The sequence below is a fragment of the Dryobates pubescens genome, chromosome 5 (assembly GCF_014839835.1).
Source record: "Dryobates pubescens isolate bDryPub1 chromosome 5, bDryPub1.pri, whole genome shotgun sequence".
Lineage (NCBI taxonomy): Eukaryota > Metazoa > Chordata > Aves > Piciformes > Picidae > Dryobates > Dryobates pubescens.
This window is the reverse complement of record NC_071616.1, coordinates 46,776,240-46,792,939: the sequence shown is the minus strand read 5'-3', so window position 1 is coordinate 46,792,939 and position 16,700 is coordinate 46,776,240. Positions and strand designations below refer to the sequence as shown.

The following is a 16,700-nucleotide window of genomic DNA, read 5'->3' as shown; positions in this document are numbered from 1 at the left end:
GGCGGCGGCGCGCGATGGCGGCGCGGCGCGGGGCCCTGTGCCTGCTGCTGCTCTGCCTCCTGGCGGCGCCGCTGCCCGGCGGCGCCGGCGGCTCGGAGGCGGCGGGGACGGCGGAGGCGCCGGGCGGCGCGGGCTCCGGGGAGAGGTTTAAGATCGAGGGCCGGGCCGTGGTGCCCGGGGTGAAGCCGCAGGACTGGATCGCGGGGGCTCGGGTGCTGGTGGACGGGGAGGAGCACGTCGGCTTCCTGAAGTGAGCGACGGGCGGGGCGGGGGGCTCGGCCCCGGCGGGGAGGGGGCGGCCGTCGGTGGGCTGGGGCCGACGTCGCCCTGCGCTGCGGGTGCCGCTCGGAGGTGCCCTCCGCGCTTGCCCGGTGGCGGCCGTAAGATGGCGGCGGGGCCGGTCCCGGGGAGCCGGTCCCGGGGAGCCGTGCAGAGCAGCATCCCGCAGCCGGCTGCGGCCTTGCCCCTGCGCTCGCACCGCGCCTCTAAGGCGGCAGGAGCGGACAGGCTCAGAACGGGAACCTGCCGTGCCCCGGGTCTCGTTCTCGGCCTCCTGCAGGCTGACTGCGGCTGCGCGCCTTGGGGCCGGCGGAAAAACCGAACCGCGCTTTAGCTAGAAACAAACCAAAAACCCCAACCCAAAAACGACCTGCCGAAACCTAACCGAAGGCCAGAACACCCCACACAACAGACAAAACCCCACACGTCTGCGTTAAACCTGGACTCCAGATTTGGTCTCAGCTCTTGTGGATGCACTCCTGTCTTTTTTAAGACCTAAGCTTAAGTATTTAACCATTCTGGAGCAATGTTTGAGCCGTACTTGACTCTTGCAGTGCCTGCCCAGAGCTTTGTACCAGGGTAGGGCACTGCAAGGGACAAGCTGCATTGCTGCTCACGGGGTCCTGCCTGCTCCTTGGAAGCCCTAAAGAATCACTTGAGCTTACTGGGTCTCAGGAGGCAGTGGCTGTAGTCATAGCAGCAAAGGATCTGGGGATCATAAGCTCCAGGAATTGTCTCCAGAATGGAGAGCTGCTCCCATAGTTGGAGGTGTAGGAGCTGGTTTAAGGTGAGGGTTATCGCTTTTGGTAGGGTGTCAGAGGTGGCTTTTCAAGTCGTGGCTCCGGACGAGTACAGAGTGAGGGTAACAGCACCTCCTGAGCACAGGGCATTTCTGATCATTGCAGTGAAAGCTGAGCTGCACTTTGGCCCTGGGAGCTGTCGAGAGGAGGACGCAGCAGGCTGGACTCTGCCAGACTTGCAGGACCTTGCCGGTGTAGGGACCTGCTGAGCCAGGTGTGGGGGCCTGGCGTGTTCAGGAGCTGGTGTGAGCAATGCTGTGGGGCTGGTGAGTTTCCAGGTGCTTGCTGGGCAGTGTAGGTGTATGAAATATGAGGAAGTAGCTGAGAGAATACCTTGCTCATGACACAGCTCTGGCCAGATAGCAAATCACGACTCGATGCCAAGCAGCGTTACAAGGTTGTGAACGCCTGCAGGTGGGTGTGGTGTGCTGTTGCAGAAGTGCTTCCATGCTCCTTGGGCTTTTGTTCCCTTGCAGGAAGCACAGTGCTGGCAGGCAGCGTGCCTGTGAGCAAGAAGGGGGTTAGAGGAAGTGTTTCCTTCCATAGCTGATACGTCAGGCACAGGAGGAGGGTCCTTGCCATGCAGGGAAGGACACTGGAATGCATTTGGTGTAGCAGAAGATCTGTCCCCATCTCCCAGGCGTGTGGTGACTGGGTGTTAGGAGGATGCCATTCCAGTCATCAGAAAGAGGGAGATCACTCTGGGATGTGGCAGAGTCACTTTCTGAGTATCTCAAAGGGCATCTTTGTAACTCTGGCTGCTTTCCCTCTCCTGTGAGGAGCATTCAGCTTCTGTTGTTGTTCAGAGCAGGCAGTATTGGATACCAGCATTGCAGAGGGAGAATTCACTTTGTCACACCAATCTCCAGGGACAAACCAAACCAACCCCCCCAAAGCCACAGGCTGTTCATTGAATTTTCTCAGCATAATGCTGTGAAGAATGAGAATGAGCAGGGAAGGGCTGGGAAGCACCCTTGGCTACCTGCAGCAGCAGGAGGTGGAAGCATCCCCAGGGGCTCAGCATCACAAGGCATTAGTCAGCACCACCCACTGCCTGCTCTGCTTCCTGCTGCGAGTTCCTTGACTTCCAAAGTGCAGCTCTGGGAGAGACCTTCAGTGAAGGACATCAGGACAAAGTTCTTCTTGAGGGTTGACTTTGAAGGGGATTCACCTCCCTTGCTTTCTTGAGGCAGGTTTCTGAGGGCCCAGGGGCTCACCTTGGCTGCCCCCGTGGAACAACTCTCTGGCCTTGACTTGGGGTCTTGCTTTTAGGAGAGATACCTTTGTATTAGCCTTAGAAAGGTAGAGAACACTGGGGCTGCTTCTCAGCAGGGAGACAGGCTTTGGGTTTAGGAGATGGATTTTCTGTGGGTTTTGGAGAGGGAGCTTTTAAGGGGAGGTATCTCTTATTGTCAGGGGGGGGATCTTTCCTCTTGCTTCCAGGGGGCTGGCTTTTCTTTCCAGGGGGGGATCTTTCCTCTTGCTTCCAGGGGGCTGGCTTTTCTTTCCAGGGGGGGATCTTTCCTCTTGCTTCCAGGGGGCTGGCTTTTCTTTCCAGGGGGGGATCTTTCCTCTTGCTTCCAGGGGGGCTGGCTTTTCTTTCCAGGGGGGGATCTTTCCTCTTGCTTCCAGGGGGCTGGCTTTTCTTTCCAGGGGGGGGATCTTTCCTCTTGCTTCCAGGGGGCTGGCTTTTCTTTCCAGGGGGGGGATCTTTCCTCTTGCTTCCAGGGGGCTGGCTTTTCTTTCCAGGGGGGGGATCTTTCCTCTTGCTTCCAGGGGGCTGGCTTTTCTTTCCAGGGGGGGATCTTTCCTCTTGCTTCCAGGGGGCTGGCTTTTCTTTCCAGGGGGGGGATCTTTCCTCTTGCTTCCAGGGGGCTGGCTTTTCTTTCCAGGGGGGGATCTTTCCTCTTGCTTCCAGGGGGCTGGCTTTTCTTTCCAGGGGGGGGATCTTTCCTCTTGCTTCCAGGGGGCTGGCTTTTCTTTCCAGGGGCAGTATCTTTCCTTCTATTTTCATGGCAGGTATCTTTCATATCCCTTTTAAGAGGGCAGGGAGCACTACATTTTATCTTCCTGGAAACTTCTGGAAGCCTGTAGGAGGCAAGCTGCATGCTTCTGTGGTCTTAATTGAATGGCAACTGGTGCTGAAGCTTTCAAGCCTCCCTTTGCTAATATTTTCAGTGAACATTGAGGTTTCATGCTTGAGGCTAAAAGCAGCCTGGCTGAGAACCCCTTCAGTGTGTATGTTCAGAGCTCCTGGTTTCCTTCATGTTAGGATAGAGCTTTCCAGCGTGGGCTCAGGCCTGAAGGGAGCAATTGAAAGGGAGAAAAGCCCCAAACCTCTTCAGGCACCAACTGCAGTTTGGGGCATTTAAAGTCATCTCTAGCAGCCACCCACGCTCTGCAGGATGTCAGCTGGGGGCTTTCTCGCTTCCAGCAGAAGCACTGCAGCAAAGCAAACCTCATTGGCTGTGTGTTGGGAGGGGGAAGGAAGGTGGAGGTTGATTCTGCCCCAGCTAACCACTTCAAGTCTTACTTTAGGCTGTGAAATGACTCCTCCAAGACAGCACTTGAAGGCATGAGAAAGCCCTGGCCGTGGCTGGTGATTGCTGCTGCTGTCACTGCTGCTCTGGAGGGTGCTGAGCAGCCCAGCGCTGTCTCCTCTGCAAGCACACTGTTGCTGTTCTGCCTTTGGAAGCGGTGCAGCACAGCCTGGCCTGCTGGAGCCTGCTGCACTGAGTGGCTCTCCCTGTGTTTTGCAGGACAGATGGCAGCTTCGTGGTGCACGAGGTGCCCTCGGGCTCCTACGTGGTGGAGGTGATATCCCCTGCTCACAAGTTCGAGCCCGTGCGAGTTGACATCACCTCCAAAGGCAAGATGAGGTGAGCCTGGCTTTGCTTCTCTGCAGGGCCACCAGGCCTGGAGGCCTGCTCCACCTCAGGCCTTTCCTCAGCTTCTTTTAGCACCACTTCTGGCAGCATGCCTCTGTAATGGGTTGGGGCAGACCCCCTCCCCTCAAAATCCACAGTCTGAGTTCCTTCCTTCCTTTCACATTTAAGGCCTTAAACACGACGGAGCTGGTAAGCCACCTCCCGCCCTTTCTTCTGTTACTCTCCTGCAGCTCTCCCACAATACACTGCACTACATGTTGTGTCAGTACCTCTTGTGTCAGGATGTGACACAATGAAGCCAAACTCCTTCCAGCTCTAAGTGCTGAACTGCTTCTCTTCCCCCTCCATAAGAGGCTCCTTGCACTTCCTGGCAAATGCTGGGAGTTGCCAGCCCATTTCTGTGGCATGCTGGCTTTAGTGTTAATGTTACCTTGGCACAGGAGCACACAGTGCTAGGGGCTGCAAGGGACCTCCAGGGATCACCCAGCCCAACCCCCTGCCAGAGCAGGAGCACCCAGGGCAGGGCACACAGAACACATCCAGCTGGGGTTGGGAAGGCTCCAGAGCAGGAGACTCCACAGCCTCTCTGGGCAGCCTGCTCCAGGCTCTGCCACCCTCACAGGGACAAAGTTTTGCCTCCTGTTCCCCTGGCACCTCCTCTGTTCCAGCTTGCCCCCAGTGCCCCTTGGCCATCCCTGAGCAGAGCCTGGCTCCAGCCCTGCACATCTTTATCCCCAGCACTGAGGGCAGCCCTCAGGCTGCTCTGCTCCCAGCCCCAGCTCCCTCAGCTGTGCTCACAGGGAGATGTTGCACTGCCTGCAGCAGCTCTGGGGCTCTGTGCTGGACTCTCTCAAGCAGTTCCCTGAGGTCCTTCTTGAGCTGAGGGGCCCAGAGCTGGACACAATATTCCAGATGTGGCCTCAGCAGGGCAGGGGAGAGGGGGGGGGAGAACCTTCCTCGACCTCACCACAGGCTGCTCTTGGCCTTCTTGGCCACAAGGGCACCTTGCTGGCTCATGGACATCCTCCTGTCCACCAGGACCCCCAGGCCCCTTTCCCCTTCACTGCCCTCCAACAGGTCAGTCCCCAACCTATCCCTACCACCTTTAGCTGCCCAGCTGTGAGGGCACACTCTCCAGTAGCACAGGAACCTGGCTGATTGCCATTGACATGGAGATGTCTGCAGCTCACTTCTCTGCAGCCACACCTGCAGTGCCTTACCTCCCAAGTTTGCCTTTTGCAGTGTCTCACAAAGGCTGCTGTTAATTTTCAGGACCACAAACAGCAGCAGTCTCTTAAGGGAGGTGAAAAATAGCAGTCCCACACTGCAAGCAGTGCAGAGTCTGTTAGTAATGATGGTAATGATGGGGAGGATAACAATAGCAGCAGCACAGCTTGAGCTGAGATTGTCTTCCAAACTTTGTCAGTGCTGTGTTAGGCAGTCCCTTTGGCATCAGAATGGATGCTTGGTGAAGCAGCCACAGGAGTGTGATTAGCCTCTCCTTAGCACTCTGGTGGTGTCTGAGGGCTAGAGATAACAAATTGCCCTGCAGAAGGTGGATAGGATGTGGCTGCAGAGCAAAGCTCCAGCGAGCTTAGCTTGTCCACAGCTGGGAACTGCTGAGGACTAGGATTGGGAGATGCAGAAATACAATGTCCTGCATGAGGGCAGGGGCAGCTGGGCTCTCCTCAGGGAAGCTCTGCCTTTCAACAAGGTACTGCAAGGCTTAGGAGGAGCAGCCAGCATCTGCATAACCCCCTGGGAGCCTCCAAAAGAGAGGCAGGTGAGATGGCTTGGTGGTGCAGCTGGCAGTGCTGGGCTAGTGCTTGGACTTCAGGACCTTAAAGGCCTTTCCCAACCTAAATAGCTCAAAAGCTCTGAAGGAAATACATAGTCCTGAGGGAGGAGGGGAGGACATTCTAGGGATCAGCACTGGGTGAGAGGAAGGAATGGGTTCTGCAACAGGCAGAAGTCATTCCTGACAGGGTTGGTGGATGGTCACAGCACGAAGAGTAGCTGGAGGAGAGCACAAAGTGACTGTCTGAAGAATAGCTGTGAGCAGCTGTGGAAGAGCTTTGTCCAGGCCCAGGGCCAGCACTGCTAGCTGCCAAGGGATGCACTGGAGGGGAAGGTGGCATTGGCTTCTGGCAGAAACAGCTGGTGCCTGCCCCAAGCAAACTCTGCTGCAGCTGCACCACACTGCTCTAAGCTGTGCCTGCTGTGACACCCTCTGGCTAATGCTGCCTGTTGCCAAGGGGAGGAAAAGAGTGCTGGGGCAGTGCCACCTGAGCAGAGAGGTGTGCTGGGGCAGTGCCACCTGAGCAGAGAGGTGTGCTGGGGCAGTGCCACCTGAGCAGAGAGGTGTGCTGGGGCAGTGCCACCTGAGCAGAGGTGTGCTGGGGCAGTGCCACCTGAGCAGAGAGGTGTGCTGGGGCAGTGCCACCTGAGCAGAGAGGTGTGCTGGGGCAGTGCCACCTGAGCAGAGAGGTGTGCTGGGGCAGTGCCACCTGAGCAGAGGTGTGCTGGGGCAGTGCCACCTGAGCAGAGAGGTGTGCTGGGGCAGTGCCACCTGAGCAGAGAGGTGTGCTGGGGCAGTGCCACCTGAGCAGAGAGGTGTGCTGGGGCAGTGCCACCTGAGCAGAGAGGTGTGCTGGCTCTGGGGTGCAGCTCTGTTCTCCAGCTAGGATGCTCAGCCTGCTGGGAATGCAGTATCAGCTGATTCCACAGAGTGTGCTGCTGAGAAGCCAGCTTCTGAGAGGGCAGCTTGGCTGGCAGTGCCCAGCAGGGAGCTGTGTCTGCAGCCTGCTGCTGGAGCTCTGCCCTGGGAGGCCCTGGGGTGTGGTGGTTGCTCCTGCAGCTGCTGCCTCTCTTCTCAGTGATGTCCATGTTGCTCCCCAGAGCCAGGTATGTGAACTACATCAAAACCTCTGAGGTTGTCAGGCTGCCATACCCACTCCAGATGAAATCTTCTGGACCTCCTTCATACTTCATAAAGAGAGAGTCCTGGGGATGGACAGACTTCCTCATGAACCCCATGGTATGTACCAGCAGCACACAGCTGAGAGATGTGCTGGGGGCCAAGTCCAGGCTCCTCAGAGTGCCAAGGTGAGGCAGCTCAGCAAAGCATTGGGCTCTTCTGGGAGATGATTTCATCCCTTTGGGGTTTATGTGGTCATAAAGTTTTGTGTGACCTCTCCTCCCACATAGAGTCACAGAGTGGTTTGGGTTGGAGGGGAGCTTGAAGATCATCTAGTCCCAGTCCCCTGCCATGGGCAGGCACACCTTCCACTAGCCCTGCTCAAGGCCTCATCCACACTGGCCTGGAACACTCCAGGGAGGGAGCTGAAGCTGGTTTTCAGCTCTCTATATGGGGAGGGGGCTTGAATGGGACAGTGCTTCAGAGAACCATCTTCCTGTGCTGCAGGCCTTGAGCTTGAGGTGCTGCAGAGGCCATCAGGGTGCAGGCATTTCTGGCTGCTTTGCTGGCATCAGCTGAGAGGCAGAGTGCAGCTCTGCCCTGCAGGAATGATTCAAATGGGTGTTCTGCAAGCAACAGTTTCTCAGCACTGAGGCCAAACTAAACCAGCAGCTTTGCAGTGACATCATTTACCTCCATCCACACCACTCTGATGTCCTCTGAAAGCAGCCCCTGGGCTGGTTCCTTGGACAGCAGGGTGGTGGTGTGGTGTGGTGTGGTGTGGTGCAGGACTGTGGTCCTGGGAGCTGGGGGAGGCCACAAGCACTGACTGCAGGCTGCTCTGTACAGCAGAGTGCTGCTTCAGGAGCTCTCCCCCTGGCACCTGGGTGACTCCTCCTGGGTTGCTGCTCCCAGTGCAGCAGTTCCAAAAGCTGCCTGCCCAGGTGAGAGCTTTTTGTCACTGTGTCTGAAAATGTCTGGAGCAGCACATCAGCTGAAGAAGTGTCTGCTGTTCCCTGTGCAGGTGATGATGATGGTTCTTCCCTTGCTGATATTTGTGCTGTTGCCCAAGGTTGTCAACACCAGTGACCCTGACATGAGAAGGGTGAGTACCTGGGGCTGCAGGGGAGCAAAGGGGGGGTGCAGGTACAGGAAAGGAATAAAAGCCAAGCTGCACTTCCCTCCAGTTCATCCAGCTGAGACAGTGCTGCTGTCCCAGCAAGGAACTCTAGCATTTCATAGACTCACAGGGTGGCTCAGGCTGGAAGGGAGCTCAGAGCTCAGCTGCCCCAACCTCCCCTCCATGCCCAGGGACACCTCAGCTACACTCAGCTGTTCAAGGCCTCATCCAGCCTGGCCTTCAGCCCCCCCAGGCAGGAGGCAGCCACAGCCTCCCTGGGCAGCCTGGGCCAGAGTCTCAGCAGCCTCCTGCTGAACAACTTCTTCCTCAGCTCCAGTCTGACCCTGCTCTGCCTCAGCTTCAAACCATTCCCCCTGGGCCTGTCTCTGGACCCCCTGATGGAAAGTCCCTCTGCAGCCTTCCTGCAGGATCCCTTCAGGTCCTGGCAGGCAGCTCTGAGGTGCCCCTGGAGCCTTCTCCTCTGCAGGCTGCACAGCCCCAGCTCCCTCAGCCTGTGCTCACAGCAGAGCTGCTCCAGCCCCTGGATCATCTTTGTGGCCCCCTCTGGGCTCTCTCCAGCAGCTCTGAGTCCTTCTCCTGCTGGGGACAGCAGCACTGGAGGCAGGACTGGGGTGGGGTCTCACAGGAGTTTGCTGCTAACTGCAGAGCACAAAGTGCAGTTTTTTGGCCCAGCTCTGGCTGCAGCACAGCAGGAGCTGTTTCTTCAGAGCAGGAGAGCTTCTCCAAGGTGGTTATCAGCTTCCAGTCAACTGCACTCTGTGTCAGTCCAGCACTCCAGGTTCAGACACCAGCTAACTAGCAGGAGGTGTGTTGAGGAGGCTGTGATGGGGGAGCCTCTTACCCAGCAGCCTAACCTGAGCTGTTAAATGCACTGTGAGCTGAGCCCAGAGCTGCCTAGGCTGCTGCTGCAGGTGCTGCAGGGGCTGATCTGCAGTCCTCATGGAGTCATTCACTGTTGTGCTTTGTTGTCCTCCCCTCATGCCATTGCCAAGCAGCAGAGGGCTAGGACAAAGTGGAGCCTCAAGGTGTCTGCTAAATCTTCTCCTGGCTTTAGAAGTAGTCCCTGTCTGGCTTGGGGCTGCTGGTGGAGGGCTTGGTTAAACTCCTTTGCTCCAAGTGACCACTGTCCTAAGTAGTGCTTTACAGCTCTGGGAGTCCCTTTTGGGGTGGGGTTTCTATGTCAAGCCTCTCAAATGCTATCAGAGCTATGGAATGCTCTGCTGTCTGTCATTCTCACTGAGAGCAGGAGACAAAGACATGCTGCTGCCATGGCCCCTCTCCCCAAACAGCTGAACTCTGGGGGCTCTTCCTCACTGTTGTCACTGATGTGGCAGTGCTTACAGGCTGGCTGAGGCTGGAAGGGAGCTGAGAGCTCCTCTGCTCCAACCTCCCCTGGCCTGGCCTTCAGCACCCCCAGGCAGGAGGCAGCCACAGCCTCCCTGGGCAGCCTGGGCCAGAGTCTCAGCAGCCTCCTGCTGAAGAACTTCTTCCTCAGCTGCAGTCTGACCCTGCTGTGCCTCAGCTTCAAACCATTCCCCCTTGGCCTGTCTCTAGACCCCTGATGGAAAGTCCCTCTGCAGCCTTCCTGCAGGAGCCCTTCAGCTCCTGGCAGGCAGCTCTGAGGTCCCCCTGGAGCCTTCTCCTCTGCAGGCTGCACAGCCCCAGCTCCCTCAGCCTGTGCTCACAGCAGAGCTGTTCCAGCCCTGGGAGCATCTCTGTGGCCTCCTCTGGACTCTCTCCAGCAGCTCTGTGTCCTCATGCTGGGGACCCCAGAACTGGAGGCAGGATTGGGGGTTGGAACTGGATGATCCATGTGGTCCCTTCCAACCCTGACTGATACTATGATTGGAGGTGAGGTCTGAGCAGAGCAGAGCCCAGGGGCAGATTCCCCTCTGCTGCCCTGCTGCCCACCCTGCTCTGGCTGCAGCCCAGCACACAGCTGCCTGAGGGCTGCAGGAGGGCACTGCTGGCTCCTGGGGAGCTGCTCAGCACCCAACAGCCCCAAGGCTCTTTCTCCAGAGCTGCTCTGCACCCAGCCTGGATGTGTGCCTGGGGGTGGCCCCATCCAGATGCAGGCAGCTGATGCCTGAGTAGCTGTGCTTGCAGAGGCATTGGGTGCAGATGCAGTACAGGTGCAGCAGCTTCCCTAAGGAGGCTTTTGCTGTGTACCTGGGGAACAGTTCAAGCTGTACCATGCTGGATGGGAACTGGAAGGGCAGGCTGACAGTCTGACAGTGAGCTGGCAATTACTGTAAGCCTTATCCCACTGAGGCTGTGCAGTTCAGCTGCTGGGGGCACTGAACTGCTTCAGCATTTGTTTTACCCTGTCCCAGTGGGTTTGGGCTCATAGGGCCCCAGTGCAGAACTCTAAAGTTAATCAAGCTCAGCTGGATTAAAATCACAGATTAAAGTCCTGCCTTCCATGGCACAAAGAGAAGCTGTACACTTACAGCTTCATGTAGGCAGTGAGTAGGGCACTAAAATACCCAAGGCCTTCAAACAGCTCCAAAACCTTCTGAGGCTGAGCAGAAATGATGCTGGTGCTGAAATGCAAAAGGAGGTGAGATGTGTGAGCACACAGGCCTGAAATGCAGCCACCAGCTTCAGTCTGGGAGCAAAGGGGGTGAGGAATGGCATGTCTTTGTCTCCTGGGGTGTCCTGCCTCGTGCACTGAGCTGGCTGGCCTGTAAGACCGCTTGAGACGTGGCTCCCCTCTGCCTCCCAGCAGTGCTCGGCGGCGGGGCTCCTCTCCCTGGGTGCGCCTGGGCAGCTGGCTGGGGGGCGCAGCACGTGCAGCAGTGTGCCCTGGGCAAGGTGGCACGGCCCCCTGCTGGGCCCTGAGGCTGCTGGCACCCCGGTGATGTGATCTTTGCACGCAGGAGATGGAGCAGTCCATGAACATGCTGAACTCCAACCACGAGCTGCCGGACGTCTCGGAGTTCATGACGAGGCTCTTCTCCTCGAAGGCTTCAAGCAAGTCCGGGGGCAGCAGCAGTAAAGCAGGGAAGAGTAGCTCTGGAAAGAGGAGGTAGCTGAGCCTTCCTCCTGAGCCTGGTGTGCACAGCTCTGCCGCTCAGTACCACGTTCCTTTGTCCGGAGACAGCCTCTGCTGCACCCTGGGAGCGGGCACGGGCTGCAGCCCCCTCCCCGGCTGCCCTCGGGCTCTGCGAGCTGCTGTGCACGTGGCAGCAGGCAGGGGCCCTGGCTTCGACGCTGGATCTGCACAGGTAGTGAGGATGCTGGGCTCCCTGGGGTCTGTAGAGCGTTATTACAGGTTACACACTAACCAGCAATGAGTGTCTTAATCATGAGACTGTACCCAAAAGATTCAGCAGTGGCAGAAGTGGAGCTCAGCCTGGAGGGGACCTCAATGTTGTGTATTTGCTGTTGAGTTCTGCAGTGAACAAATCCTTGCAGCATGGGAGTGGTGGGTTTGCTGAGTAAGCAGTGTGCTGTGTCATCTTGTCCTATGTGTTACATATAAAGGAGTTTTACCTTACATTGTTTGCTGCCTCTACACTTCAGTCCGAGGACTTTCTGCTTTTCCTGGCCCGGTTTCAACCTGATCTTTCTGCTGGAAGCTCCTTGGGGTGGGAGGAAAGCAAAGCATCCTGCAGCAGAAAGCATTTTCAGCTCTGTCAAAGGAGTGTTGAATCCAGGGTGCACAGCATGATGAGCACTTGGCTTGGGTCTTTGTAGATCACTCAGACCGCTTCTGCAGCTCCTGGGGTTCCCACTGCTGTCTCTGTGTTGTGCATTCACCTCAGCAGTGTGGCTGCAGGCCAGACACAGGCAGGTAGATCCTACTCTGCTTAAACTGTTCCAAGGATGGTGTCTCTCTGGCTGTGCTGAGCCACTGGCCAAGCTTTGCTCTGGTAGCACACCTCTGTGTCTCTACTGCAGCATCTTTTCAAGCTACCCAGGAGCTGCAGGCAAAGGGTACCAGAAAACAAAGCAGCTCTGCAGTGGATGCACATTGGTAATGCTTCCAGACCCCCTGAACAGCTGCCTGGAACTTCTCCTCAGCATAAATGTTTTGCTGTTTTGAGAGTTGGAACTTCCTGGCTCACAGTGTCCATGCAGCATGAGTAATGTGTGTCTGATTCCAGAGGCACTGAACACTGAAGGACTCCTGAAACAATAAATTCTGATGCATTTATTTCTCCTGCCAGTGCAAACATAAACAAGGCCCAGTGCCAGCTCCTGCACAAGCAAGGCTCCAGGCTTGGGGCAGCGTGGCTGGAGAGCTGCTGGCAGAAAGGGACCTGGGGGTGCTGATGGACAAGCAGCTGAACAGGAGCCAGCAGTGTGCCCAGGGGGCCAAGAGAGCCAAAGGCATCCTGGCTGGGATCAGCAATGCTGTGTCCAGAGGAGCAGGGAGGGGATTGTCCCCTGGGACTCAGCTCTGGGGAGGCCACACCTGGAGTATTGTGTCCAGTTTGGGCACCTCAGTGCAAGAGAGATGTGGAGGTGCTGGAGCCAGGGCAGAGCAGGGCAAGGAAGCTGGGAAGGGCCTGGGGAATACATCTGATGGAGAGCAGCTGAAGGAGCTGGGGATGGTTAGTGTGGAGAAGAGGAGGCTGAGGGAGACCTCATTGCTCTCCACAGCTATTTGCAAAGTAAGCTGCCCAGTTTTGGTCTGGTTGTATTTGAGTGGTCGTAGCTGTAGCTACTAAGTCAAATCCATCCAGTAGAGGCAAGAGCATGTTTGGATATTCTTGCTGGGAGGATTTGCTCAGTGTCATGTTGCCTTGTAAAGAAAACAACCCACCAGCAGCCAGCCTGCTCTTTCAGCAGCATCTCACTGAATTCAGAGGGAGAGCCAGAGAGCAGTGCTGGGCAGCTTTGCTTCTCTGCTGCCCTGCAAGGTCAAGCCCTGAGTTCCTTTTGGCTAACAGTAACTGGAAGCACAGTTCCATCACATGAAGCTTTTTCACTCACTGCTTGGTAAGTAGTCATGCTGCTGCACCTCTCCTTGTTCCCAAGGTGAGAGCAGAAGGATTGCTGCCACTTTGCCCTCTGTCTGCTCACAGTTCTAATCTGTCTTTGATGGAGACCACAGGCCATGAAAGAGTTTGTGAGAGCTCAGAGTGAAACAGCTTCCAGGAACTGCAAGGACCCCAGCGGGGCTGGAAGGAGCATATGGAATACTCACCACTTCCCTTTCCCTCAGGACTGAGAGCAAGGTGCAGGTAATGTCTGTGCATCAGGATCAGAGGAGGAGTGCCACTCCCTTGCCTTGCTCAACAGAACACTCTCCCCACCCCACAAACCTGTTACCTGAGCACTCCCAGGAGCAAGCATCTTCTTGCCTAATGTTACTCTCTCAGTCCTGTGCACCATTCCTCTCCTTGGCAGACACCTCTGTGCTATGTGACCTGCAGGGTGGCCTGGTCTGTACTGCACTAATGCCAGTTACAATGGGACCTGCTTTGTGGTGGTCATTTAGGGCTGTGTGTGTGAAGTGAGAGAAGAGGTTCTAGCCAGAGTGCCTTGGTCACTTCTGATGTGATCTTGAGCTGTCTCCAGTGCCCCTTGGCAAAGCTTATTTGATAGCTTTCACAGACCCCCAGCATGGCTCAGGCTGAAGGGAGCTCAGAGCTCAGCTGCCCCAACCTCCCCTCCATGCCCAGGGACACCTCTCAGCTACACTCAGCTGCTCAAGGCCTCATCCAGCCTGGCCTTCAGCACCCCCAGGCAGGAGGCAGCCCCAGCTTGTTGCAGTTAGTGGTGTGATGCCAGGCTGTCCCTGCAGCAAGTCCATGTTTGCTGTAGTTCAGCTTGAATCTCTTAGCTTTTTAGTTGCCTTTCTTCCACGTTAGGTCTGAGCTCTCCATGTTCCCAACAAGGATTAGCTTCCTTCTGGTGAGGCTGCTTGAGGCAGCATAAGACAGCTGGAGGAGCTGCTGCCTCCTGACAGCCATTAAAGGAGTGCAGAACCTGCTTGGGCTGCTGAGGAGCTGATTTCCTCGTGGCCAGAAGGAGGAAGACTTCCTTCCTCAGCTGGGGCTGGCTCATCCTGCTGCCTTCCTCCCACAACTGTTGGTTCTTTGTAGGCTTTGTCATTCTCTGGCCTAGGAGCAATTTGTCCATAGTTCTGCTGGCTTCCTGTTGTGTTTCAGAGGCTTACATCAGCTCCCAGAAGGATCAGAGAGACAGCAGAGGCGTGCAGTGAGGAGCAGGAACCCCTCTGTTTCTGGCAGTGAGTGCAGCTGCAGGGTCTGCAGAGCTCAGGTAGCCATGTTCTGAGGGAGGGGGCAGGAGGGCCTGTGGCAGGCTGTGTGCAAGGCAGAGATGGATCTTGCTGAGAGAGTGGGTTGAGATGTAGCAGTTCCTTCATCACAGCTGCTTCCCCTCACGTGCAAGGAAGAGCTGTGAGTGTGTAGGTGTCTCACCTCCCTGCTCCAACAGAAGCCCTGGGGTGCTGCTCTGGATGAAGTGGGGGTGCTGATGGCTCTGTAAAGGGGGGTGTTGCTTCAAAAGGGAAGGTTGGCTTGGGGTGAAGCTCTGTGCCTGAGGAGGGCACTTAAGCTCCTGCCTGGAGCTCTGGTGCCACTGCTGGGCCTTGTACGAATCACGATTCCTGCTCCAGTCAGTGTGGGAAGGAGAAGCTTCTCTTGGCTCATTGTAAGGATGAATGTAGGAACAAGCAGCAAGCACTCCAGCAGTGTGGCTGGGAGCTTTCTGAGGACAACCCAGTGAGTAATCTTCTCAAGGAGCACCTTTGTTAAGCATTTAGATCCAGTGCTTTCTTAAGCAGCGCTTTGTAAGCCCCCACACGCCAAGGGGCACTGTAAGCACCTCTCCCTTGCCAGCTTAGTGAGGGTGCAGTCACTCACTGAGGTGCATTTGAACGCCTCCACATGGCCCCCCATGGCCCTTTCACTGCAGGAGGCTTGTGTGTGCTCAGTAGCTCTGAGAGGACAGCTTGCTTTGCAGCTTCATGGAAGGACCCTGCTGCAGGATGTCCCTGCTCACGGCAGGGGCCTTGGACGAGACGGCTTTTGGAGGTCCCTTCCAGCCCAAACCGTTCTTCAAGGCTTTGACAGTTTCAAGTGGACCATAGAACCCTGGAGGCTGGAGAAGACCTTTAAGGTCACCAAGTCCAACCATTCCCCCAGCACTGTCCAGTCCACCAGCAAACCATTTGACCAAGCTCCACAGCTGCCTGTCTTGTGGAGCCTTGTGTGCTTCTGCCACCCTGGTTTTGCAGGCTGCAGGTGGCAGCAGGATCTTCCAGATTCCCCTTCCATTTTGAAGGCCCTGTCTGAGCCTAATGCTGCTGCTATTGATAGCTGACACTCCAGTGGCATTTGGTTTCATTTGAAACTTCATTCCTGTAGGACAATGACCAACATGAAGCATCACCAATGGTGGTTGCTCGGTGGCATTGCCTGGGTTTGTGCTGGGGTCAGAGTGCAGGGGGCATGCTCAGCTGTGTGTTGTGCTTGCTTTAGGAGCTGAAGAACAGAAGTGTTTGCATCTTCTGCTGGTGGGCTGCCACTCGAGGGCAGCAGCAGATTCACTGCAGAGAGGTTAAACACTGGACACATGGTGCACATCCTTGGGCAGGGCAAGCGTGAGATGCTGCTGTGCCTTAGGGGCATTGGCAGGTCCTGGTGAAGGCTTCAGTGTGATCTGGGTGCACCTCAGGGCTTTGTTTCTGCCCTCTCTACCACATCCATGAACTGTTGGGAGGGGAAGGAGAGGGAAGTTATTTGCCATACCCAAAAGTGCCTTGGCAGCTACTGCACAAACTGCATCCTGGGGGTTCCCAGCTGCAGGGAAGTTGTGCATGTCCTAACTGCACTCACAGCTTCTAGAGGCATAGCAGCAGAATGCTCTGGGTTGGAAGGGACCTCCAAAGCTCATCCAGTCCAACCCCCCCTGCAGTCAGCAGGGACATCCTCCAGGTTGCCCAGAGCCCTGACCAGCCTTACCTTGAATGTCTCCAGGCATGGAGACTCAAGGACTTCCCTGGGCAACCTGTTGCAGTGTTCCAGCAGCCTCCTGGTGCAGAGCTTGTTCCTCAATCCAGTCTAAAGCTCCTCTCACTTCAAACCATTGCCCCTTGTCCTGTCTCTGCAGGCCAGAGCAGGATTACCCAAAGTAGGGCCACACAGGGTTGCATCCAGGCAGGGTTGGAAAATCTCCAGAGGAGACCCCCCCCCAGCCTCTGCAGAGGAGGAGACCCCCCCCAGCCTCTCTGCAGAGGAGGAGACCCCCCCAGCCTCTCTGCAGAGGAGGAGACCCCCCCAGCCTCTCTGCAGAGGAGGAGACCCCTCCAGCCTCTCTGGACAGCCTGCTTCAGGGCTCCATCACCCTCACCATACAGAAGTGTCTCCTGGTGTTGAGGTGGAACCTCCTGGGTTCTAGCTTCTACCTGTAGCTTTGCAGGGGTCCCCTACATGAGGCCAGCTGGTAGAGCTTCCCTGAGAAGCCCTCTTGTAGTCCCCTCAGGTTTGGAGTTCAGTTGTGGTGCTGCTGCTCCCTCTATGGTTTTGGCTTCCCTTGCCTGCTAATTCTCTTGGCAATGCACAGAGCTCTTTCACTCCTCCTTGGCTTTCACGAAGGCTGCAAAGGTCTTGTTGCAATTGCTGTAGCAGAATCTGTTCACCTGGTGCTGGCAGCACCAATTCTGTACCTCCCTTCTGCTTTCAAGTGTTTCAGTGGTA

At 56.5% G+C, this 16,700-nt stretch overlaps 1 protein-coding gene across 1 annotated transcript; it reads left to right on the top strand.

The window, feature by feature from the left end:
- EMC7 (ER membrane protein complex subunit 7) lies at positions 1-11,081 on the top strand. The gene is made up of 5 exons (XM_054162237.1): positions 1-250; positions 3,839-3,958; positions 6,866-7,004; positions 7,909-7,989; positions 10,905-11,081. The coding sequence occupies exons 1-5, from the start codon at positions 15-17 to the stop codon at positions 11,055-11,057; spliced, it is 729 nt and encodes a 242-aa protein (XP_054018212.1). The 5' UTR covers positions 1-14; the 3' UTR covers positions 11,058-11,081.
- The last annotated feature ends 5,619 nt before the right edge of the window (positions 11,082-16,700 follow it).

Excerpts from the sequence above, each read along its gene's own strand:
- EMC7 (XM_054162237.1), top strand. The coding sequence starts at position 15 with ATGGCGGCGCGGCGCGGGGCCCTGTGCCTGCTGCTGCTCTGCCTCCTG. Across the intron at positions 3,959-6,865 it reads ACCTCCAAAGGCAAGATGAG|AGCCAGGTATGTGAACTACA; the intron begins GTGAGCCTGGCT and ends GTTGCTCCCCAG. Across the intron at positions 7,990-10,904 it reads GTGACCCTGACATGAGAAGG|GAGATGGAGCAGTCCATGAA; the intron begins GTGAGTACCTGG and ends CTTTGCACGCAG.